Source organism: Rhinolophus sinicus, chromosome 8, assembly GCF_057876585.1.
Source record: "Rhinolophus sinicus isolate RSI-liver-muscle chromosome 8, RSI-T2T, whole genome shotgun sequence".
Taxonomy (NCBI): domain Eukaryota; kingdom Metazoa; phylum Chordata; class Mammalia; order Chiroptera; family Rhinolophidae; genus Rhinolophus; species Rhinolophus sinicus.
Genome location: NC_142508.1, coordinates 870,138 through 895,097, shown reverse-complemented (window position 1 = coordinate 895,097; position 24,960 = coordinate 870,138). Strand labels below are relative to the sequence as shown.

General features: G+C 42.5%; 1 protein-coding gene across 1 annotated transcript in view; it reads left to right on the top strand.

Moving 5' to 3' along the window:
- UBE3C (ubiquitin protein ligase E3C) overlaps nucleotides 1-24,960 on the top strand; it is an 81,644-nt gene that overhangs the window by 6,794 nt on the left and 49,890 nt on the right. The window contains exons 2-10 of the mRNA XM_074315031.2: nucleotides 7,215-7,268; nucleotides 8,580-8,654; nucleotides 9,124-9,270; nucleotides 10,853-10,968; nucleotides 12,697-12,854; nucleotides 15,721-15,874; nucleotides 16,293-16,513; nucleotides 16,982-17,136; nucleotides 20,097-20,284. Coding sequence (XP_074171132.1) covers nucleotides 7,215-7,268; nucleotides 8,580-8,654; nucleotides 9,124-9,270; nucleotides 10,853-10,968; nucleotides 12,697-12,854; nucleotides 15,721-15,874; nucleotides 16,293-16,513; nucleotides 16,982-17,136; nucleotides 20,097-20,284 — 1,268 coding nt within the window. The remainder of the gene's footprint in view (nucleotides 1-7,214; nucleotides 7,269-8,579; nucleotides 8,655-9,123; nucleotides 9,271-10,852; nucleotides 10,969-12,696; nucleotides 12,855-15,720; nucleotides 15,875-16,292; nucleotides 16,514-16,981; nucleotides 17,137-20,096; nucleotides 20,285-24,960) is intronic.

Genomic DNA, 24,960 nt, shown 5'->3' with positions numbered 1-24,960 from the left:
TAGAGAGTCCAAATCATTGTGTGAAAACCACAGAGCTCAGTATTGGAACCGTGGTCTGCTCTGCTGGGCCGTGTGGCCCGCACACAACGTGCATGTGTCTCCTGCTCTCCTTCAGCTCTCCTTTAACTGCCTGGGAAGTCGAGAGCCTTGTCCCGCACGCACCGAAAAGGTGGTTCGCGTAGGTCTAGTCCCTGAAAATTAACTGTCTATAATGCAGCTTTCATGCTCTCTCCCTGTTTTCAAGGAACATTGGTAAACTCGTGTGTGTTGGCAAGCAGCATGGTTTATAGCACATCTTTACTGCAAAACGAAATTGTAAAACATTTAATGGGAACTTGAAAAAGTGTTTGTAACCGTTCATGACTTGGTCGTCCATCTTTTCTGGGCTTCTCTTTTTCTCTTCTCTGTTGTGATGTGAATGTCATAATTCTTGATAAAAATGCGAAAGTCAAACCCGATTATCACGGGTCTCTTTGCTCTAGTAACATTTTCATTTCCAATCTCCAGTCAGTGGCCTTTAAAAATAACTTTTTTAATTGGAAAAACAAGAAGTGGGCTCCTTCTAAAGGGCACATAATGAAGTCTTTCACTGAGACGCCTAATTGCCTCACTATTCCCAGTTTGCTCAATATCTGCGACGTCTGTTCAGAACTAGTCTAAATGTAAATAAACAAATAAAAGTGAGAAAGCATACCTTCTAAGCACTCCAACTTTATAGTGATTTCATACCAGCACCTTTAGATCTATGGAATTATTTTTCCTGGATGCTATTATTTTACTACATGGTTTTTGTCACGTAGCCACTTTCCTGTTGGTGGATACGTAAGTGTTGTTTCCAGGGTTTTGCTGTTAAAACAGTACTATGTTTACCACACAATTGTGGTATAAGGAAAGAAAGTCTTGGAATTTATGGTAATGGGACTTAAACTATTGCATTTTGCTTTGAACACCTTATTTTAAAACGAGCTCTTTTCTGATTACAAAGTAGTGTCTATTGTAGAAAATTTTAAGTATACTGAAATATATCAAGAAAAATGATGTATTTGGAACCCCAACCACCACTAGAAATAAAACATTGTTAATATGTGAGTACATTTTTTCCTAGTCTTTTTAAATGTATTTCTTGAATTGGGAGTCATGTTGCACATTCTGTTTTATAAATATGATTGTGGGTAACTTATTACTATATTTTGACTCACCTTTAAATATTTTTTCATGTATGTGAAGGTGGTTGCTCTTATATTTTCATAGAGGTTCTTCTTCCTTATAGGTCTACAAAAAAAAGGAAGCACCCACAAATTGTAGGTTTTGCATTATTCACAAATAATGCACTTTTGCTAACTTTTAGCAATTTAGTTAACTCAAAGGGAAGTGTTTTACTTGAATATTCTTGGAATTGTGTAAAACTGTATTATGTTAGTGCTTAAGAGTGGGAAATACTAACTTGAAACAGATGTGAAACTGATTATTCTATTTACATTGGTAAATAGAGTAAATTGCTAAAGAAAATAATCCAAATAAACGAAAGACTGGAAACCTCGTGGTTGTTTTTCTTTAACATCAAGGTATCGATAAACATGCTAAAGTTCTTTTTTATAAATGATTAGCAGTCAGTTTGAGCATTTAGCTTTATGGAAATTGTCGTGTTATATAAATTCACTTTGACATATACCTGAACTTTTTACCATATTTTTTTTGTTCTGATGGTTAATGAAATCTAATTTAAACTATATATAACTTACTTTTTTTAGAATTTCATTTTGTTACCACTCAATTTATTTGCATGAAAAAAGTATTTTTTCCCATTTAAAAACATCAGTATTAATGGCATTTGTGAAGGTTGCTCATATTTAATTTTCAGAAGAGATAAGCTAATGTGCCAAAGCTCACAGATCAAGTAGAGAAGTTTGCTGTAACTTACTGTTGTTTACACATTGATGAATAGGTTTAGTGTCACAGTCGGGGGCGAGAGTGGTTAGCATTGCAGGTGACATCTGTGCTGTGAGAACAACGGGCTTGGTCTTTCCAGAAACACCGAAATGATTAGTGTGTTTTAGGAAAGTGCTACTAGGAATCCCTAACTTTTTTAAAAGGTAAGAGATGTTTTCAAGTGTAAGTACAGTAAATTGAAATCAGAAACTACTTAAGAATCAAAAAATTTATGTTCTTATATAACTTCATTAGTTTTTATTCTAAAAAAGTGAGAAAGTATTACCTGTACATGGATAATATTTCAAATACAAAATAAAGCTTCAACTAAAGTGGTAGAAGTGCCCCCCACCCCCCACTCGCATGTTCCCTGACACGGTGTTCAGACCCATGACAGGTCTTTCCTGTCCTGTCGGCACTCTCCCTCCGTGTATGGAATCCTTGAGGTGTGCGGACCTCCTCTTGTGGAGACAGACACACGTTAGAGCTTGTTAAACAACGGAGCCACTTCTCTCCTCCCCCTAATATCCATCTCAGACATCGTTCCAGATCAGTGCAGTGGACCTACTGTGTGGAACCTCATGTCATGGATGTTCTCTAACTTACTTAGTTGTCGTGTATTTAATGGCCATTTAGGTGATTTTCAGTTCTTTGCTAATTTAAACAGCGAGGTGCATGTCCTTCTGTATGTGCCTATAACGTGTGTAGGTGAAATTTCTAGAAGTGGTAGGTCAGGGGCTTCGTATGTCCTGTCTCTCGGCACCTAGACGCACACCCTCCTCTTTTCTAGATTGAGGTCTCATTTGGTAGCTACTTGTACTTTGATCATTCATTACTTGCTGTTTAAACTGATGTAGGTCAAGTTTTATTTTCTTATTTTCTGCTCTGAGGGCTAAGAATGCACCCTGGTCCAAAGTCATTCCACCCACGCTCAGCACTGTGACATCGTTTGCTGAAGGGAGGTCGTGTCTTTGGAGGCGGTACTTGTTTGGTCCCCAGGGTTTGCCCATTGCATAGTCATTTCCCACTTGTCACGTACACTTGGATGACTGTCGTCTGTGCCAGAGCAATCTGTTTCCATTAGTGAGCTGGCCAGTCCAGCATGGGGAGGAAAGGGCATGGTGGCGGTCGTCTAGGGAGAGCTTTATGGTAGGGACGGAAGGGACCACAATGGGGCTGTGTCGCCTGAGACCAGCAGGTGCTCATCAGGCGCACTTGGTATCAGCAGCGAAGACGGGGCGCCGAGACTGGAAGGGTATCGGATGCTGTGCTGCGGCCGCATCCGGAGGTGGTGCGGAATAGGGGGCCGAGGCGACGTGGGGACTGGTATTCCTGTGCGAAGGCTGTGTTGGAACTTGATCCCTCAACTTAGGTTCTCAGACAGGCTGCTGTGAAATGGAAAAAGAAGGGCAGTGCAGCAGGTTTTACATAAACTTGGTTAATTTAAGTAACTGAGCTTTGAGAAGAGGGGTTTTCTTTGTGTTCAGTGATCTTTTAGGGATGGTTGTTAGAATAGATGGCAGTGTTTTGTTTGTTTTAAAGGGTGGCAGCCCAGTGTAAGGTGATGCAGACAGAACTGGGAAGCCACAGGAGGAAGAAGGCACGGAAGGGGTTTAAACTGAAGCAATGGGTGATTGGAACTTTCCATTTTCAGCCCCTGCTTCTTCCCTATTACTTTATTGCCTATTGACTTACTGGTCAGCCTCATAGACATGTCGCTGTCGGTGAATTGTAAGTTTATCATCGTCCCCTTCCATCGCACGCTGTCTGGATATACAGTTTGCAGAGCCAGAGATGGAGTTCTCAAGACTGAGCCTGGATTCTGACCTCTGACCCCTGCAGAGAGGGTCGGTTGCCCTCTTCTCCTTCATCCTCTGCTTGTGACTCTTCTGCTTCCCGGGCTTTCTCCCTTTGCTGGCATGTTCTCCCATCTTGTCACCCACTAAACTCATCCTTCCAAGGTGTCGCGAATTCACCTTTTCTTCTGAGTTTCCTCCGAGTTCCCGTTCTTCCTCCCTGCTGCCTCATGCCCCGTGGCACCTCGAAAGTGGACGCTCACAGGGCAAGAACCATGTGCGTTTTATTCAGGCGTTAGTGCGCCATCTGGGATCATGTCTGCCCCACAGGAGGTCCTCAATAAACAGGCTTCTTTTGTCCCCAAGACTGTGACCTCCTTGGGAACAAATGCTTTCTTTACCTAAACTTGCCTGGTACCTAGCAGGATCCTGACTGTAAGTTTCTGCTGAATGAGGAAGTGGTCTCCTGTTCTTCATTTGAATGTCTTCTGCCTGGAGCCGTTCTCTGAGATGGGGAGTGTGGGAGAAGAGGCTCTGGTTCCAAGTTCAGGTCCCGCCTGGACAACGCCCGTCGTTCCTGGACTTGGCTGTGTGCTCCGTCCCCGCTGGGCTTCCCGTGCCCAGCCCGCTCTGATGGCTTCGTGCGCCTCCCTCTGGGCGCTCTGTGTGCTGCGCTTGTGAAGCCCACCTGTGCCCCATGCTTTCAACACATGCCGAGTTTGGGGTGATTCAGATTTTCTTCTGCGGCTTCTTTCCCACCAGCCTCCCTTCTGGAGCCCTTCCAAATTTCTCATGGATTATGCAGACAGAAGAGTTTTGTAAATTTCCCCAAATGTAAAGAAGTAAGATCATCTAAAATGTTCTTTTTCTAAGGAAATAGTGCGCTGCTCAGCGGCTTAGGCCCTGGGCCCACCAGAGTTCAGATCTTGAACCTCACTGTGAACCTCGCTTTTCTCTAACAGGACAAAGGATAGTGCTTTCCTCCTCGGGTGGTTCTAAGGAGTGCGGAATTCACACAGCCCAGGGCCCCGAGGATTGCTGAGCCTGGGAGGCTAAGTCCCCAGTCCTGGTCGTGCTCTGTGTCGCACGTGTGCGCCAGGACACAGTGAGTGGGCATAGACAGCTCAGTGTTGGTGGCTGCTGGCGCTGTCTTTAGAGTCGACTCTCCGGTGTGACCAACTCCGTGTGAGGGATTGGTTGACCTTTCTCTATAGACTTTTCTCTTTTTTCTGTCAAGTATTTCAGGAGTTTGAATACTCTTTGTTGAAATCACATGTCAGGGGTTTTTGTGGGTGTGTGTATCCAATACTTTGGATTTGCTTGCTATACTTGTTATTATTTTTGAAGTGAGCTTTCAAGCAGGAAACTTTATAGCCCTTCAGGACAGCAGGAGCGCTGACTGCCCCATTGACGTGGTGCCCTGTGTCTGCAGGTGGCGGAAGGCTAAGAATCCTCCTCGTCAGCGCAGCCAGCGCTGCCTCTGGTGCTTTCATAGCCCCTCCCACACCGCCAGCGTCCGAGAAATTCCACTATTCAGTTAGAGTCCAATTATGGCTTTGGTACCTAGTACCTGTTTTGGATTTTAAAATATTGCAACCATTACGGTTACTCCTTGTTTTAGACAACTTTGTTTTACTTAAAGGTCATGTTCATCCTCTCATTTTGTGACTGTTTGTTGAATACCTACATGTGCCAGACCCTGAAGCAGATGACAGGGACATGGCAGTAGGAAACACATGAGGTCACTGAGGCCGTGGGACTTCAGTGACGACTAAGCTCAGATCGGTGTGTTGAAGTCAATTAGTGGCTGTTTTGCCAGCATGTATCTTTTTTTAAAGGTAAAATGTTGGTTTATTTAATTTCAGACATTAAGTACATTTTTTCATAGTTGTAACAGTGTATACCATTTTAGGATATCTGAGTTCTTTAGCTATAAAGAAATAATGAACATATATTAAATCTGAACAAAGGGAAATTAGAAGGAAAAGAAATCATAGATCTAAATGTACCAGTTCTATTCATGAATAAAGGTACTGACCAGAAATATGCCTGTTTTTATCTAAGTTTTCCATAATGCTGAACATCATAACTGCACGTTTTACTTCAGATTTTACATTCTCCTTTTGATTAAGTTTAAAACAAAATATTTTTTGACTTTGGACATGTGGTAGATAAAGACTTTTTATTTGAAATTCGAGAAATGAAATTTTCTACACTGGAAAATATCTGGAGGATTTATTTCTTTGGCTTTAAATTTTGTCAGTGAGTAACTATTCTACGTATTGTGTGTTCGTTCACATATCAGTGTATTATTTTAAATTGGTAATTACTTGCCTTCCAACACTTCTGACAGGATATATGTTTTTGTTAAGAAATTTAAGTTTATTAATTTTTCTAATAATTTACATGTAGGGTCTTGGGCCTTTAATGTTATTTTGGGTTAAATTTATAAAAATAAAATGCCCATACGCTATAGACTGGAACAGTTTTGTGGGAAGGAGGGTTGTCTTTATGTACTTTAATTTTATTCGAAATGTTTAACTTTCCTAGTTATTATTTAGTTCCTTCTCCATACCAAGTAATTTTGTTCAAAATTTAGTTTTACTTAGGATGAAAAAAATATTTTTTTAATGTTGGTAACAGTAAAGAAATTGATTTTTCATTGAAATTTTTGTTAACATAATTGTAGACTCCTGTGCAGCTGTTAGAAATAATTCAGAAAGATCCCTTGTTCACATTACCTAATTTCCCCTGGGTCCGGATTTTGCAAAACTGTAGTATATCCAGCTGGCCTGGTGACTCAGGTGGTTGGTGGCCATGCTCCTAACACCGAGGTTGCTGGTTCAATTCCCACATGGGCTAGTGAAATGCGCCCTCTACAGCTAAGATTGTGAACAACCACTATCCCTGGAGCTGGGCTGCCATGAGCAGCCGGAGAGGAGATCGGTGTGGGCTGCCGTGGGCTACGGTGTGATGCCATGAGCAGCTGGTGGTCAGCGAGAGCGGCCGGCAGCCGGTGAGAGCTGCCGTGAGCTGCTGTGAGCGGCCGACTGACCGACTGCCTCAGCCGCGGGGAGCACAAGGCTCATAATACCAGCATGGGCCAGGGAGCTGTGTCCTACACAGCTAGACAGAAACAACGGCTTGAACTGGAGTGTGTGTGTGTGTGGGGGGAGGCAGAAGAAGGGGGGGAAAAAAAACAAAAAAGCTGTAGTGTATCATCCCAGTGGGGATGTCAGCATTGATACAGTGTGCCAATCTTCTTCCTGCCTCCCCAGCTTTACCTGAACTCACTTTGTGTGTAAAGAAGTCAGATTTTATTCTTAGAAAACTATGAAATACCAACTTTAATTAGATCTGTGACCTTAGAAAGCCATTTAACCTCTTGTACCTTAGACTTCTCATTCAGGTATGTAGTTGGGTGGGATGGTCTTCAGAATCTTTTTTGGGTCAAAACATTCTATAATATTTGGATCTCTTTGTGTTTAGGAAGAAAAGGCTTCTCTTTTACATCGTACTCAGGAAGAAAGAAGAAAGAGAGAGGTAAAAACAGTTTTATAATAGGCTCTAATAAGGATTTTTTCCATAGCATTTAAATTAGTCTTGGCTTTACTGTTATATATGGAGATGTGTGTGTTATGTATGAAGTAATACATGTATATTTATGTGTATGTATATATTAAGCTTTAGAAAAATTTCTGGGTATGTTGGGTTTTCCAGTAAGTCATTTATTCTGGAACCAATGTGGGAAAGATGGACTGAAAGGACCCTCTCCAGGGTAGATGGGATTCATAGGAGACGTGAGACAGCGTCGTGTAGTAAGATGGAGTGCAGATTTTTAGTGTCGCACCTGAGTTTGAATGTTGAGGCTTACGTTTTTCAACATTATTTAATCTTTATGGAAATTTCAGTTTCGACATTTTTAAAACAGGAGTAATACTGACCTGTAAGATTATTGTACAAGTGCACGTAGAGTGTCTTTCTTAGGGCTGGCACATGGTAGGCCCTCAAACAGTGGTAGCTGCAATGGTCAGAATGAAGATGAAGAACATATATTTTGAAACAAAAACGTGACCTTTAAAATAGATGTTTGTGTTGCCTGCATTGTTTTTATGTTTAAAACTAAAACTTTTTTTAAAAAGTCTTACTGCTGGTGGGATTGTAAAATAGTGTAGCCATTTTGGAAAACAGTCTGGCAGTTCCTCAGTTGTTAGTTTCACTCCTACGTATTCACCCAAAAGAAATGAAAACCATTTGTCCACACCAAAATTATACATGCATGTCCCCAGCCGCATTATTCATAATTCCGAAGTGGAAACAGCCCAAGTGTCCATCAGCTAATAAATGAATAAGCAAAACGTGAGGCATCCCTATGGAGGACAATTAATCGGCCATCAACGGGAGTGAAATCCTGATACATGATACAGCATGGCTGAACCTTATGACATCACGCCAAGTGAAAAGAGCCAGACATCAAAAACCCACACATTCTAGGATTCCATTATATGAAATGTTCAGAATAGGCAGTTCCGTACAGACAGAAATTGTAGTGGTTGCCAGGGGCAGAGAAGTGTGTTTGGGGGTGGGGAGGGAGGGAGGGTGAGGAATGAGGGGTGACTGCTAATGGGTACAGAGGCTTTTGGCCGGGGTAGGTGATGAAAGTGTTATAAAATCAGGTAGTGGTGATTGTTGCACGATTTTGAACATACTAAATATTGGTGAATGGTACACTCAATAGAGTGGATTTTGTGGTATGTGAATTATATAGCTGTAATTTTTTTAAAAAAGTCTTTACTAACTAAATGTCATTTTCACTGGTTCTGACTGATTGACCCTCCTCCCTCCATTATCCAGGAAGAAAGGCGAAGGTTGAAAAATGCAATAATTATCCAGTCATTTATTCGAGGCTATCGAGACAGAAAACAGCAAGTAAGTTTGTTTATAAATTGAGAATTAGAAAGGCATGTGAGAGCTTATTTTAAATAATGACCTTAGAGTCTTAGAAGTGGAGTCCCTTTTGTTTGTCTTTTTGTATACTTGTTTAATGAAGGTTAATGTTCATAATAGTATTTCTCCCAATTATTAATTTTAATAGTTTATATTTACATGAAGATTTATAGATAGGTGAGTTTGAGGTTATTTTTAAACATTAAAATGCAAATATAGGCTACACCACAGCTGAAGATCCAAGTAGAAGGACGTGGTGGAAGACTTTCAGTGGGCATTTAGGGTCTGTCATTACAGTCCACGTGTTTGTTTTTATTTAACCTTTTGCTGATAACTCCGTAGTCGGCATCTTAATTGTCAGTGTCTCCCACTCCTGTTGAAACATTTGGTGGACGTTTAGGCCATAAATATGCGCCTGAGTGCTTACTAATTTGTTTTGTTTTCTTTTCAGTATTCCATCCAAAGAAGTGCATTTGACCGCTGTGCTAACTTGTCACAGTCTGGTGGTACTTTTTCCATTGCTAATGGTCCCAACCTTACCCTTTTGGTGAGGCAGCTTCTGTTCTTTTACAAGCAGAATGAAGACTCAAAACGTTTGGTGAGTGTTAACTGTGTTCTGACTTATCCTTGTTGACATACGTTTCAGCTTTTTAAAAGGTGGTCAGGTGACCCCTCCTGTATGTCTCACCTTCATGAACTTTTCTCCGGCCACCTGTCATAGGCCATCTTGGTCATGTGTTTTACCTCTTAAACATTGATGTTGGGGGCGGCCGGTTAGCTCAGTTGGTTAGAGTTCGGTGCTCTTAACAAGGTTGCTGGTTCGATCCCTGTGTGGGCCACTGTGAGCTGTGCCCTCCTCAACTAGATTGAAACAACTTGACTTGGAGGTGATGGGTCCTGGAAAAACACGCTTAAAAAAAAAAAGTTAAAAATAAAAAATCACATTGATATAAATTTTCAGTAGGTTTTTTATTTTTTATTATGGAGTATTCCAAAAGAGTTTTTTTTTTCTCAGTTTTTTTGGGAAGGGGAACAGGACTTTATTGGGGAGCAGTGTGTACTTCCAGGACTTTTTTCCAAGTCAAGTTGTTGTCCTTTCAATCTTAGTTGTGGAGGGTGCCGTTCAGCTTCAAGTTGTTGTCCTTTCAGTCTTAGTTGTGGAGGGCACAGCCCAGCTCCAGGTCCAGTTGCCGTTTTCTAGTTGCAGGGGGCGCAGCCCACCATCCCTTGCGGGAGTCCAACCGGCAACTTGTGGTTGAGAGGATGTGCTCCAACCAACTGAGCCATCCAGGAGCTCAGTGGCAGCTCAGCTCAAGGTGCCGTGTTCAATCTTAGTTGCAGGGGGCAGAGCCCACCATCCCTTGTGGGAGTCAAGGAGTTGAACTGGCAACCTTGTGGTTGAGAGCCCACTGGCCCACGTGGGAATCGAACCGGCAGCCTTCAGAGTTAGGAGCACGGAGCTCTAACCGCCTGAGCCACCGGGCCGGCCCGCAAAAGATATTTCTTTATAGGAATGGGAGTTCTGGCAGCCCGGACACACGCCAGGTCTTTTTATCCAGCTGTATTGAGGTGTCACTGCCAAAGTTGTGGGACATTGAAAGTGTCCATCCACTGTGCTGGTTTGACATACACACACATTGTGAAAGGAGCCCCCATCTAGTGAAGTCCACAGCCATCAGCTCAGTATTAACAGACCTGACCTGCTACTGGGCATAGTGGGGCCGTGTGCGTGCCTTTCCTACCAATTTCCAGGAGTTAGGGAAGTGGAGTATCCAAAAGGAAAGGATGCTAGAGACATGGAGGACAAAGGTAAAAAGGAAAAACAGATGCCCTGTGTAACTTCGGATTAATATTGCGTTTCTCGTCTCTTTTTATTATGGAATGCTGATTTTTGCAAATGAATGGTTTTTGTTTCAGATTTACATGAGTTTTAAGTGTACTTTGTTTTAGTAATAAATTCAGTAATTGAGCTTAATACTGATGTGCCATTTTAAGATGGAAAACCCAAAACGTATATGCTACTAAATGAAACGTGACTTGAGAGTTTTACTTCTTACCGTGTTCTAATTGATTTTGATTAAGTATCTGTTTACCACCTAAGGTCATTTGAAATGTTACGTAATTCAGTAAACAGCTCTTTATGGATTGAGAGTTGTAATTTATCTGTTTTGCTGTTTCAGATATGGATGTATCAGAACTTAATTAAACACAGCTCTCTGTTTGTCCAGCAATTGGATGGATCCGAAAGACTTACATGCTTATTTCAGATAAAGAGGTTGATGAGCCTCTGCTGCAGGTAACCCGTTGCAGTCACACCTGGAATGTTGTTTTGTTTGTTTTTGAGACTATGGAATGTTAGACGTTTCACTCTTGGTGATTTGGGCCTGTGAAGTTAAAACGTAGATATAAATTCCTTCAAGATGATGTTTTCTTTCAAGTGCAGACTTTCTGGTTACTAGTGACTGGACTGGCTGGTCTAGAGGACTCCTGCTGTGAGCAGGTCCCAGGGTCCCTGCCGAAACGCAGGCTCTCAGTGTGATTTATGTGTGAACTTGAAACAAGTCACTGCGTGACTTTCTTGGATTCAGTCTCCAGAAGAGCACATTTAAGGGACATAAGCCCTTGGTGCCCAGATGAAAGAGCACGTTACCATCGTCACCCAGTGAGTGAGCTGGACAGGCCCCCCCCACCCCCCGTAGTCGTCCTGTCTTCCCTTTTTGCCCCTTTCAGTCTTTGGCAGTTCTTCCCAATAGTAATACTATTGGCGACCTCGACGAGAGCAGTGGTGGGGGCCGGGCCATGGATATGTTTAACAGGAACTATAAATAGTTCTGCAGAGGGAACAGACACGTGGAGTAGGAGCTGGTGCGAGCAGTGGGATCCAGAGATGGTCTGGAACTTGGAAAAATTGGTAGCGTGCTTGTCACTGGTCCAGCGGGGAGGAGCGCTGGGGCAGGAGGACATGCACGATCGCTGGAGCCGAGCCCCTGAGCGACTACGCAGTCGGGGTGTTTGGAGGGCTTTGGGGTCTGGCTAGGGGCAGGCACAGGTTGGTTACGTTTTTAAGAAACAAACAGCCCAGTTAGAAGATCGGGTAAAAGATTTCAGCGCTCTTGAAAAGGGGACATGAATGACCAATACGCCTTGAAAAGATATCATGAATAATCAGGGAAATCAATTCTAATTGCAGTGCAGCTGCACACCCATTAGGGTGGTGACACCGAGAGTCCTGCGTGGGGTGCAGCTGGGCCTGTGGGATGCTGGGACAGTTCAGTACATGGCCCCAGGAGAATGCAACAGGCCACACACAGGCTTGTCCCTGCGGGTCCCTAACAGCTCTGCAACTCAGTGTCTTCATTGTGATGTGATCTGTCAGAACCTCTCGGGGGCCTGCTTCCAGTGAGGCTACATTATTGTGTGTAAATAATGTTTATAAAGTTGATTGTAAGAAAATACATTGTTTTTACATGAGACTTAATTTCATGACAGCTGAGCCTTCCCTTCTGCCTGTAGTTTCCATGTAATTCTCTTTAGTCGAAATGATTGATGACGTAGGGCCAGAAGTAGGTTTTCACTGTTCTGCTGAGGGGAGATTGCAGGCATGGGAAGTCCTGAAGCGTCTTTGGAGGAGGCCATAGGCACTTTTAAAGAGAAGACATCTTTACCTGAGCTGACTCAGGTGCAGCTTCTCTTCGGTACAGTCCGTGGATTGTAACGCTTCTCACACTGAATTTGTGGTCTTTGGTTTCTCTTGTCTGTTTCTCCCTCTGTGATTGTGCATTTTTCATCTCTCTTAGCCCAGTGCCTGCATGCTGTTTAGCACAAAATAAGGACTGAAAAAAGTGTGAATGACAGAGTGTGATTGTTTCGCTGTCTGTCTGAGTCGTGCCTGTTTTCGGAGCTATCCTGGTACTAGAACAGAGCAGCTCCAACACTGACCATAGTGAGGGACGGACATTTGAGGGAACTTCTGGTGACATTTGCCATCCAGTAAGTATGTGAATACTTTTCTTCATTTTTACAGGTTACTGCAAAACTGTAACGATGACAGTTTGAATGTCGCACTTCCAATGAGAATGCTCGAGGTGTTTTCATCTGAGCACACTTACTCACCTGTTTTACAGGATGCTGGCTACGTGGTGTCAGTAATCGAACAAATTTTGCACTGCATGGTTCAAAATGGTAAGTAGTCAGTGGGGTCAGAGCTTTGGGTTGGTGCCGTGTGACGAGCAGGGGCCAGGGTGTCCGGAGGGGCCTGCACAGTCACTCCCCACGTCAAGTGTGACTTTGTGGCAGAAGCTTTCGGCACCGCTGAGGGGACGCCCACTGGGAGCCACACTTTCTACCATTTGTCCTCATCTCTGCTCACCCTGGGATTTGGAAATGTGTTTAATCTCTACGGAAATTTTCCTGCTGCTTGAAAACGATGCAAATGGAGGCATGCTCTCAGAAGGTGTTGTGGCGCTCTGGGCACATAGTGTATCTGCAATGCAGCGGCCAGTCCCTCCTGACTGAGCAGTGCCCCGCACACAGCAGAGAGCCTGCCTTAGGTCAGCACGTTAGATCACGAGGAGAGGAAGAGGCTTAGTTCACTTGACTTTGTCACCCACTCGGTGTTAAAGCTTTTATGCATTGATCTCTTCTTAAAATGACTGCATTACATAAGACCTCATGACCTAGATCTGAAACGCTTCTGAGGACACATCAGTGACACCATTTTGGAGAAAGACTGTGAAATACATGATTTAAAAACTTTTATGATGAATTAAGCAATGTAAAATTAAACCAAAACTTTAAAAAACTGATCTGCAGTTTTTCACTGGTAGAGAATCAAATACTTCAGGGCTTGGACTCCCAGAGTATCTGTCAGCATTAAAAATCCATGTTGTTATCAGCGTCAGAGGAGCTAGCTGTAGGTACTGCTGGTAAAACGTAAGTCTGCCTGTTTCTTGAAGTGGTGGCTTAATCTAAGTTAATCTGGCTAATTTAACCCTCAGCATTAGAACTGTAAAAATTAAATTCTTGCACATCTCAACCTTACTGTTTGGCTTAGAAAGAAACCCTACATAGTTTGTTGAAAGACTAGGGAGTTAATTAAAAGTAAATTGAAATTTGTGGAATTTCATCTTTTAAAAAACAAATCAGTGGTAATTAGAAATGGTCTATTATATAATTGAGGCATTGAGTATATTGATTAAGGCAAAGCATTTGATTAGAATTTTTACTTTTCTCGTTTTCTGAAATTGTAAGTAAAGAAGATAACTAAGAAACATGCATTAGTTTGCAATGTGTCTAGAAATAGGAAATGCTTCAAAATCTTACACTAAAACTGCTGCTTCTAGCATTTTCTGTGGTGTAGCCATTTTCAGCTATTTTAATAAGTTACTTCCTGACATTATCAGTCTATAAAATTTTAGCATTCTGTTTATTATAGTCTGTGTTGTTGTATGGTATGTGCTATGACTTAAAATGAAGCTTTTTAACAATTGCAACTGAACTTTACTTAATAGTCTAGTCATGCTGTCAGTTTATCAGTTTAATGTACATATATATATTTCTGTTAATATATAGAGGGTGCCAAAAAAGGTATACCCATTTTAAGAAAGGAAAAAACTATATTAAAATTATAATACAATGAAATACGCTAGCATTCATTTGATTAATGTCATCTTTTGAGCAAACGTCACACTACAATACACATCGCTACTGTAATCCAACTTTGAAAAGTTAATACATAGATAGCATCTCTTAAAATGTGTACATTTTTGTGGCACCCCTGGTATTAATGATGTAACACTTTAAAAAAATTTCTTGATGTTTTTTCCCCCCAAATTCTTGTTTTCAATTTTATAGTGAAAGAGCTTTCCAGCTTCTTTGTGAGCTTCACTGGTAATCAATAGATGAGGTTAGAATTGGGGTAGTGAACAAAGTAGGTCTAATGATGGGGTGCCGAGTGGCCAGGACTCGGGTGCCAGGCTGGCTGGCACTGTTTCCAGAAGCAAACCACGCGCGTGGTGATACCCGCAAATGTGTCTGTACAGTCACGAGGAGCTCACAGACCGGCCCTGGACTGTTCTCACTACATGTTTAAAAGGGACCAATACTTGTAAAAGGCTCTGTGATGTGGTCGCTGGTGATTCTGCAGGGTCTGCTCCCTGCACACCGAGAACTCCCAGCAAAGGCGTACAAGGCAGGAAAGTTGTGGCTTCTCTTACATAGAAATTGCCTTGAGAACAAAAACAGTTGTATTCCTTGTGCCCAGCTTGTGATCCTCAGACGTCATTTCCTCCAAAAGGCACTTAAGAGACTCTGGAGCAAAGGCTGATTGCAGGTCCTGGTCAGGAAATGAGAGAGTCACAGGGGCATCGTGTCCCATCAGAAAGCAGGATGCTCCCACTGCCCCCCGGGTCTCGGGAGCCCCCAGAGGTCTCCCCCGCTGGCCGAGGACGGGGCGGCGTGACTGACTGCAGAGAGGATGAGAGCAGCAGTGGTCGAAGCGCATCAGGGTATTGAAGTGCATGAATTCAGCAAGACGTTTTTTAAAAACAAAACTAATTAAATATTTGGACGATGCCTAGGAGACAAATTGTAAAAATCACAATATAGGGGCCTTACTTGGACCCGATTCAAGCAAAAGAGTAAAACAAATTATAACAGACACTTGGGGACTCAGACACTGACTAGACATTTGTGATATTAGAGTTACTACAATTAACGTACTTAACTGTAGTAATGGTCCTTTTAAGAAAAACACAGCCCTTGTCTTGGATGATACACTGAAATGATTTGCTTCCCAGTGAGTGGAGCGTTCTGTGATTGGCTGTGGTTGAGAATTGTCAACACTGGGTGATGGGTCCAAGGAGCTTATGTACCATTGCAGGCTGCTTACGTATGTGTTTAACGTTTCCCTTAATAAAATGTTGACGAAGAGTAAACTTAAGTTTGGACCTATAGAGGGTTGTAAAAAGTATTTAAAAACTGACAAGTTCTTTTCCTCATTATAAGAAAAGGTACCAAATTTTAAATATGTGTTTTTCCTTTCTTTTAGGGTATTATAGATCTCTCTATTTGTTAATTAATAGCAAGCTTCCATCAAGTATTGACTATTCTGACTTATCTCGAGTTCCTATAGCAAAAATTTTGCTAGAGAATGTTCTAAAACCATTGCACTTTACCTACAACTCCTGTCCAGAAGGAGCCAGGTGAGACTGGGGTCATTCTTTTGTCGTTTGTAGTTTGACGAGATCTGTGTCCAACAGTAACTGTGGCGCAGGATGCTGTCTTAACTCGCAGACCCGAAAGTCAAAGTTTTACTTTGTTAATGTGACTCAGTTTAAGGAAAAATGTACTTTTCCTGTCTGGCCTGTACCCTAATATAAATATATAATTCTGAAGACCTGGTTATTTTCCGGCTTTCTAGCCCCTGTCAAAAGAGACAAAAACGCGGCAGTGTTTTTTAATAGGGAAGACCCAAAGTTAAGTTCGTTTCAGGGTGGCCTGGTTGATACTGAATACCTAACTTTGATTAATTGGAAGGATAGTTTGAAAGTTCATTTTAATCAATGATTTTATGAACAGCATGTTTTGATTTTACTAAAAGCTTCCATTTTTCTCTTTTAGGCAGCAGGTTTTTACCGCCTTCACGGAGGAGTTCTTGGCAGCACCTTTTACAGAGCAGATTTTTCACTTGGTCATTCCCGCGGTAGCAGATGCTCAGACTGTCTTCCCCTACGAGCCCTTCCTGCACGCACTGTTATTGGGGGGCAGCAGGGCTTCCGAGGCCAGTGGTGGCGCGCCTTGGCTTTTCTACTTCGTTCTGACTGTTGGTGAAAACTATCTGGGTATGAAATACACGTTTCAACTGAACTCACACATAGCTCGTAATGCGGTGGCCGGTGTCCTACTGTCAGCACGGCCTCCGGCATGAGGGTTCCTTGGAAGGGTGTGTTTGCTGAAGGGCTGTTCTGAATGGGGCCCCTGGCAGTTGCTGGGCAGAGGAAAACCCTGAGTTACACACTTGTTATAAGGCCACACCGATTAAAAGGAATTTTAGCATTGACTGGGAGAACTCCTGTGCGGGTGGGGATGCTTTCCCCATGTATCCTACTAAACTTCTAGTGTGCCTGTTCTAGAATTCTAGCATCTTCCCTCTAGTATATTTTGATGCATATGTCTATACATGAATTGTTGGAAATATAGTAAGTTCTGGTCACAAATGCCTTTCTGACTATAGGAAAAATGATACCTGAGTTTTCCAGTTTCTTTTTTATTTGTTTTAATCAAATGTTATAATTGGTTGTTTTACAAAGGGACGCTCTCTGAGGAAGGACTGCTAGTGTATTTAAGAGTACTCCAGACGTTTCTTTCTCAGTTACCGGTGTCACCTGCCAATACAAGCGGTCAGGATTCAGCCAGTGACTCCGAAGATGAGAGCGAAGAAACAGACAAGCAGATGAGCGCTACAGTAAGCTCCTGTGGGCCTGGGCGTCGGTGGGAGGGTTAACTGGACGGCTTCATCAGGTTTTCACGTGCCTTTTACCGTTGTGTACCTCTCGTTTGTAATGATCCAAGTAAACCATGAGAGCACTCTTGTTGTAAAGCATTCAAACTGTACAGATGACGTGCCCTTACCTCCACTGCCGTCACCTCTCTTCCCAGAGATAACCACCCTGGTGATCACAAGTACATTCGTCCATGCCTTTTGTGTACATCTGTACAAATATCCAGGGAGATCCATAGTTCTGTGTGTGTTTCTTATGCAAAATAGGGTCATATTGTATATTATTTAATTAATTACTCACGAAGTATTTCCTAGAAGTGAAATGATTGGGTGAAAAGGGTGAGTTCCTACTAGTTCTCAGGAAGTGTACTTACTGAGTGCCAGGAGCTAGTCTGTTGTGTTTTTGGGTTTTTTTAGATTTTATTGGGGAAGGGGTACAGGACTTTATTGGGGAACAGTGTGTACTTCCAGGCCTTTTTTCCAAGTCAAGTTGTTGTCCTTCAATCTTAGTTGTGGAGGGTGCCATTCAGCTTCAAGTTGTTGTCCTTTCAATCTTAGTTGTGGAGGGCGCAGCTCAGCTCCAGGTCCAATTGCCATTTCTAGTTGCAGGGGGCGCAGCCCACCATCCTTTGTGGGAGTCGAACCGGCAACCTTGTGGTTGAGAGGACACGCTCCAAACAACTGAGCCATCCGGGGGCTCAGTGGCAGCTCAGCTCAAGGTGCCATGTTCAATCTTAGTTACAAGGGGCGCTACCCGCCATCCCTTGCGGGAGTCGAGGAATTGAACTGGCAACCTTGTGGTTGAGAGCCCACTGGCCCATGTGGGAATTGAACCGGCAGCCTTCAGAGTTAGGAGCATGGAGCTCCAACCGCCTGAGCCACCGGGCCGGCCCCGGCACTATTCTGTTTTGAAAAGAATGTTCTAGTAACAGCTTGATTGAGATACAGTTTACCATTACATTTCATTACCCTTTTAAGTGACATACAATTCAGTGATGTGTTTCAGTATGTTAACGTAACTGTCCAACCATCACCACTATCCAGCTTTAGAACATCTCGTCATTCCAGAAAGAAATCAGATACATTTGCCGTCACTCCTTTCCCCCTTCTCCCCAGCCCCTAAAAGGACAGCAGAAGGTTTAGTGCCTTCTTACCCTGTCTTGTGAACAGTAATGTCTTTTGTTAGTTTTTGTCAATTGTATAGATGATAAATGTTACGATTTATTTATTTAAAAATTAGTTTTAAGTGTATTGTCACATTTTTCTAAGTCCCTCTCTCTCATTTCTTACCTAGCATTTTTTACTGTGTATTTTCAAGGGGGTGAAAAGTCATACGTGATATGCACACATGATGTGTCTTACTTAAGTGATACAAGTGCTGCTGACCTCTTTTTCTCTTAATTACACGATTGAAATGGCTTGAGGTATGGCTCTGATAGGTTCTAAGTATTTGTTGTCGTTGCTGTTAGGAAATTGCACGTTGACCAGTATCGTCTCAGGGAGAATACACTTGGGAGTGGGGCGGGTGTCCAGGGGAAGCAGAGCTTCAGGCTGTCGGGCAGTGAAAGGGGGTGTTGTTCTGTGCCTTCTGGATTCAGACAGCTTCGTAGCACGGATGAAAAAGGCATAACCATAAGGAAAGGAAAGCAGATCGCCGTTTGCAGGGCTTCCGCCAGGAGGGAGGGTTAATTACACGGGGAAAACTGCATTTTGGGGTGGGTACTGGAATTGTTGCATCTGTCAAACTCAGAACTGTCCACCAAAAACTGAATTTTATTGTAGGTCAAAAAAAGAAGTGGGATCCTCTAGATGGAATGTAGATCAATCTTTTGTTTTTAGAAGATAGTTTTTTAATACTTCTGTGGAATTAAAATGTTATTATGCACAATGTCATTTGTGCCCATGTGAAGAAGAGGCTGTGGGCTGTGTGTGCTGGCGACATCTCGGAGCCCATCCTCAGTGTGGACGCAGAAAAGCAGACTGAGGACACACGAAGCAGGCACGGGCCTCAGACTCGCCTGTGCTCACACCTGAGTGCTCAGAAGTGCAGCTTGAGCTTCTCGTTACCAACATCTGTGGCAAACTGTACTCTGCTTCATTTCAAAAGAAATTGTATTTCAAGCTTAAAAGCACGCACTACAGAACTAGCAGTGCTCATGTCCTGACATCTGTCATGGGTGCACGTTACTGACAGGTTCAAGTGTGGCACAGAGTTTGTCACCTTATCTGTAGAGCAGTGTTTTCTTAGGAATTACATAAATTCTACCCACCTGAGTTTCCAAACAGTGCAGTCAGCAATGCCCATTTCATGTATGTTCATGTTACACCTGTCATACATGTACGTATATGGACAATGTATGCATCTTTGGTTAATACCCCAGATAAGTAAACCACAGAGAGCGTTAGCTCAGGTTTTATTCAGTGAATCAGATGTAGAGAGATTAAGACATCAAATAAGAGATTTATATATTTCATTTGATTGTTTCTAAATGAGTTCTTTATTATTCTGACTATTTTGCTTAAATTGATCTCTCAAATCATTTAAAATGGAAATTCTGTCAATGAAAATATATTTTCACACTTGTATGCTTTGTACAATGCAATCTAAAAGGTATGAAATAAAACTTTCTTAAAATGTAAATGCTGTGTCACATCAGTAGGCAAAGCTGAGTAGTCACCATTCCTTGTCATTCTGCTGGACAAAATTGGTGCCTCATATAGAGACGATCTCCGGTGGGTGTCTGGGTATTTTAGAGGATGCATTGGTGGAGAGAGCGATAGTCGGTGTGGTATGGATCACTTGGGGATAATGCCCATCTTTTAGTTTCATTTGAAAAAAAGTAAGATTTTCTATATGTTTGTAGTTAGAGGTGAGTTCTCCCAGAACGTCACTAACTCAGACTAATTTACCTGGTGTGTTTTAGGAGGATGGTAGACTGTCAGTACCCTACATAACAGAGGAGTGTCTGAAAAAGCTGGATACAAAACAGCAGACCAACACGCTGTTGAATCTGGTCTGGAGGGACTCGGCAAGCGAGGAGGCCTTCACGCTCATGGCCTCTGTGTGCCACACCCTGATGGTGCAGCAGCGGGCAGCGGTGCCCAAAGTCAGGCAAGTAGGCGGGCACCCCTCCCCCGCCCTCCCGCCCCTGCTCCTCCCGTCCTGTGCTTTGCTCCCAGTCTACGTCTGTTTGTCTGAATATGACACAGAATGTTCCACTGTCCAAGCATTTCGTGACAATGAAAGTTGGTTTTTCTCTCCCAAACCAGAGAGAGGGGCCTCTCGCTGGCCTGTGAGGTGCCCTGTAAGTGTTAGCAGAGGAGCTCATCTTTCTATAGAATTTTAGGAATGAAAGAGGAGGTGGGTCCTAACCGCCCATTTTAAAAGTCAGACTTGTGCTGGCCGTTATATTGTAGAAACAACCAAAATATGACACAAAATATGACACATCTTTTTAGACTCTTTCATAACACTCTTTTTATCAGATTGCCCTGGCAGTTTACTCTGGCACTCTGAAATTTTTGTTTTTAAAACTTTGATACAAACTTTTGAGAGGGACAAAACAACATACATGTTAAAATGTGGTTCGTTTATGCTTAGCTAATTGTGACGGTAATCTTGCACTATTTACTTCCCTCTCTTTTGAGTGATATTTTAGTGGTTTCTTGGTAATTTAATAGAAAAATACTTAACAGTTCAGTAGTACTTCTAGGACCTGAGGGAACGATGTCACAGGCCACCTGCCGAAAGGCTCTGTCATAATGTGGGTGCTGTGTGCAAAATACCAGGTGACTCATGTCACTCCAAGGGATCCGCTCCGGGTTTTACAAACCGCTGTCCCACAGCAGGAAAAGAGCTGTTCCTTTGGGTTAGGACAGGCTCTTTGAAATGAACTGTATGTGGGAACCACTAATGCAGCCAGCTAATTAGACGCTATCTTCTAGCTTTGCTGACTGGTGTTTATTACAGGGGAGGAAGTGGTGCCCCCAAGGTGATTAGCCCGGGGCTGGTGGCATGAGTGCAGGATATGAGACCCTGCGGGGCACTCGCTTTGATTGTGGCACAAAGTCCAGCCTTTGGGTGCTGATTGCTCTGCTACATGCTCAGGGTCCTGGGCTGGGCTTCCCACGCGAGCTGCTCGGCGCTGTTTCATGGCTGAAGGAGCTTTATGTCAGCCTCGCTTTATGAGTACAGCACCTATTTCCTCTAAGAAACTACTCTGGGATGGCCTTTATGGTTCACGTCTATTAGCCTGTACGTGTTTAGAACGTCTTCACAGCTCATGAAAGAGCAAACAGGCTTACTTTAACTGTTGTAGTTTTTAACTGCTTCCAACTTTCTTTTAAAAGGTATTTAAAACACGATTAGTAAATCCCTGGGCTGATAACCCACTCTGAAGTCCTCCCAGGCTGTGTCAATCCCTTTTATTTTCAAGGTTGGGATTTGCAATTCTAATTGGTTTCACATTGACTGTCAGGCTGTATAAAAAATGCAGAGGCCCTTTTTACATTGATATGGAACAGTTTCCAAGGTGTGGTTTAAGTGAAAAAAGGAAGATACAGAACAATGAATAATAACCAATAGGCAGTCCTACCTTTTCCACCTTTCTGACACAGAAAGTAGGTTCCTATTCACGTTGTTGTGTATCTTCCTTTTTCACTTAAAGAGGTGACGCCCCACAGGCCGCCTGCAGCCCCACGCTCAGCCCAGACTCGGGGTCCCTGTGCAGGCACCACCCTCCCCCCTCCTTCCTGCCCCCCTCCTCTCTTCCTGAGCCCCTTTCATGTGTTCCCCCCACAGACCCCATTCCCATGCGTCTTCCTTTACTCTTGCACCTCTCCCCTCAGTTTCCTCCACAGATCTTTTTTGTCTGTTTCAGTGTTTTCAAAACTTCTTAGCCTCCTTTTTTGGTTCAATTTCTTAGGACTGTTCTACTCAGTTGATTCTCTGGGTGGTCTCTTCCATACAAGTGGCTCCAGCCTTTCTGGAGCTCTGGACTCTTGCTCAGCGGCTCCCAGGGCTGTGCCCAGACCCTTACATGCCCACGACTGAGCTCTGCGTCGACCTCCAAGCCTGGGGGTTCCCAGGGGTTGTCCTGTAGGGCAGCCACTTGTGAAACGTGGCTGCTTCAGTTTAAATTTATTAAAATTAGTGTACAAGCCCAGTTCCTCGGCCACACTGGCCCGTTTCCTGGGCTTAGGAGTCATGTGCGGCCAGTGGCTGAGATCTTTCGTCAGGACAAAGTCTGTTGGACAGCGCCAGCTGGCGGCCCAGGACCTAGGCTTAGACAACGCCTTCCCCAGTCAGCCCGCTCGCACTGGTCACCACGACGCATGCCTGCTGCTCCTCTTATGTCGGGTTTTGCCAGACTGAATTGTCAAAATACAGCCCTGATTATTTCATCCTCTTGCTTAAACTAAACATCTACCGGTGGGTCTCCTTTGCTTTCAGGAAAACAGCCCACAGTCCTCAGCGTAGGGCCTCGTGGAGGACTTGTCTCCTGAGCATTGGGCCACCGCTTGGACTGTATTCCCAGCCGCAAAGCACTTTCTGCTTCCGCCCTGCTTCATGACTTGCCTTTTTCTTGATCCTGTTGTGCTATTTTTATGCCACCCTGGTGTCGCATGTCTCTCAGCTTTTGCCTACATGGTCTCTCCAAAACGCGTCCTCCTGTCTCCTATCTCTTGTGGCTGAATTAATCTGTTAGATTCATCAGAGGTTACCATCTCTCTCAAGCCTTCCTGAGTGTACATACTGAGATTTCTCCTCCTATTCCAACTCCAGGGAATTTTCATTTTCCGATAAATAGGTGCTGCCGTTTAGAGTGCTGATGCCAAGGAGGTGGGTAGATGGGCATATTCTTTGGGGCTGGCTCTTTTGTTCTGTTAATATCTAAAAACTTTGAAACAGAATTTTGAAGGTAGTGTTTTAGGAATCAGAAAGGTTGATATAATTTGCCTATAGTTTTCTTGTAAATACATCAAGTCTTAAGGCATCACAAATCAGTTTTATTACAACACATACTTGATTTTTCTACCCAAAACTAATAGAATGAGCCCGCTTAATTGTGTGTTATTAATCATTGTGATTTAGACACAGTCGTGTGCCCTGGATATGTATGGCTATTGCGCCATCTGTTCTCCAAGCACTTGTAAGTAATGTGATAATGGCTGCTCCTTAGCTCCTGATTCTAAGTCCATATCTTTAATAATTTGAGGTAGAATGATTATGCAGATGGCTTCAATGGATAAAAATATGGATTTTTCTTTGTAGAGTGTAGAATTATTATAAACTTCATGGTTTTGTAAACCGATTTTTATATACTTTAGAAAAAATACTGAGGATGTACCTATAGTGAGAGACAGTTGTTTTTTTGCCTGTGATTTCATGTTTGCTTTTATTATTAGTGATAGTTCCAGTATAATCTGTTGATTTAATCAGCTATTGATTCATGTTAAAATTTGCATTCTGTTAAGTCAAATAAAATTCATGAGCTTTTTAACATTTCAACACATAATGATTTAATTTTATTAGTAAATCTATTTTGAAATCATGGGTAGATGATAAACTAATTGGCAGGAGTTATTGGCAGACACATCAAAATCATAAAGAAAGTTGTTCTCTTCTAAGAACAGTGTTAAGAAATTGTAAGGGAAGGGGACATCAGGGACTTGTCCAAGGTATCGAGTGCTGCTTTCCCCCATTTAATTTAAACTTAGTGTAAGGGAAAGTTGAGTCTGTTTATTTTAAAATTAAAGAAAGTCAGTTATCAGGTAAAGGGAACTGTCTGTTTAAACTGGTTAGAATTTTAGCACTGGGGTGTTAATGTAACACAGCTGTATGTCCAGAGCTTATCTTTCTAGTCTTAGTTCCTCATTTGTCGGAGAAGAAAATTTTTTGGCAGGTTGCTTCTAACTGAAATATGTCTTAAAGTTTTTATTCTCATTAAGGAAATTTAGAATTTGCTTTTAACCTCGCTTTGTCTTAGAGGTGAAATGCATTTTAATACTGTGTTTTTAATATCCCTTTTGCCAATAAAGTGACACTTCCAGCAGAAAACACAAAGTGTCACATTGGTACTTGTGTGCTCCAAGTGTGGGAGTGTCTTTGGGTGGCTGGCTTGTCGTATTTCTTTTACCTGTGACAGCTTTACATACAGAGGAAGTACCTGAGAACCTTTTGCTGTCGTGACCTTCACTGCCTGTGTGTGAGCTGGTGTCGTCTATTGTCTTCTAATAACTGGAATAGTCCCTGCAGACAAGTGGCCTGAATTTATGACCTGGGTCGGAAGTGTCAGCCTTTGCTAATTAACTCATAGGGTTGTCGCAGCTAAAGAAAGCTTAATGGGTAATTTTTAATCCATCCCAGCGTATGTAAAGAGTATGTCACTTCTTTGCCATTTGGCAGTAAAGCCCCAAACTAAATAACCTTCAGTAACTTACAAAAATATTTAATATTTTATTTTATTATTGAGTGGTTAATTTAGGAAATATAATTGTTTCAAAGTTAACTTGAAATATAACTTTGGAAATGTGTAGCTATTAAATGGTGTTTCAGATACATGTGGAAAGATGTTAAGTATAAACATGTTAATTGTAGTTTTTTGTGAGAAAATGTTTTATAAGAGAATATGTTGGGAGAACCTGTTTTTGTTTACATATGAACAGAGTATCTGTATGGTTTATATACCTAGGTATTAATTCTGATTATTTTGGGCAAGATGGGATGAAATGTTGCTAATTTTCTTTTGTCCTCTTGTTGTGTTGTGAAGGAAAAAAAAAAGAAAC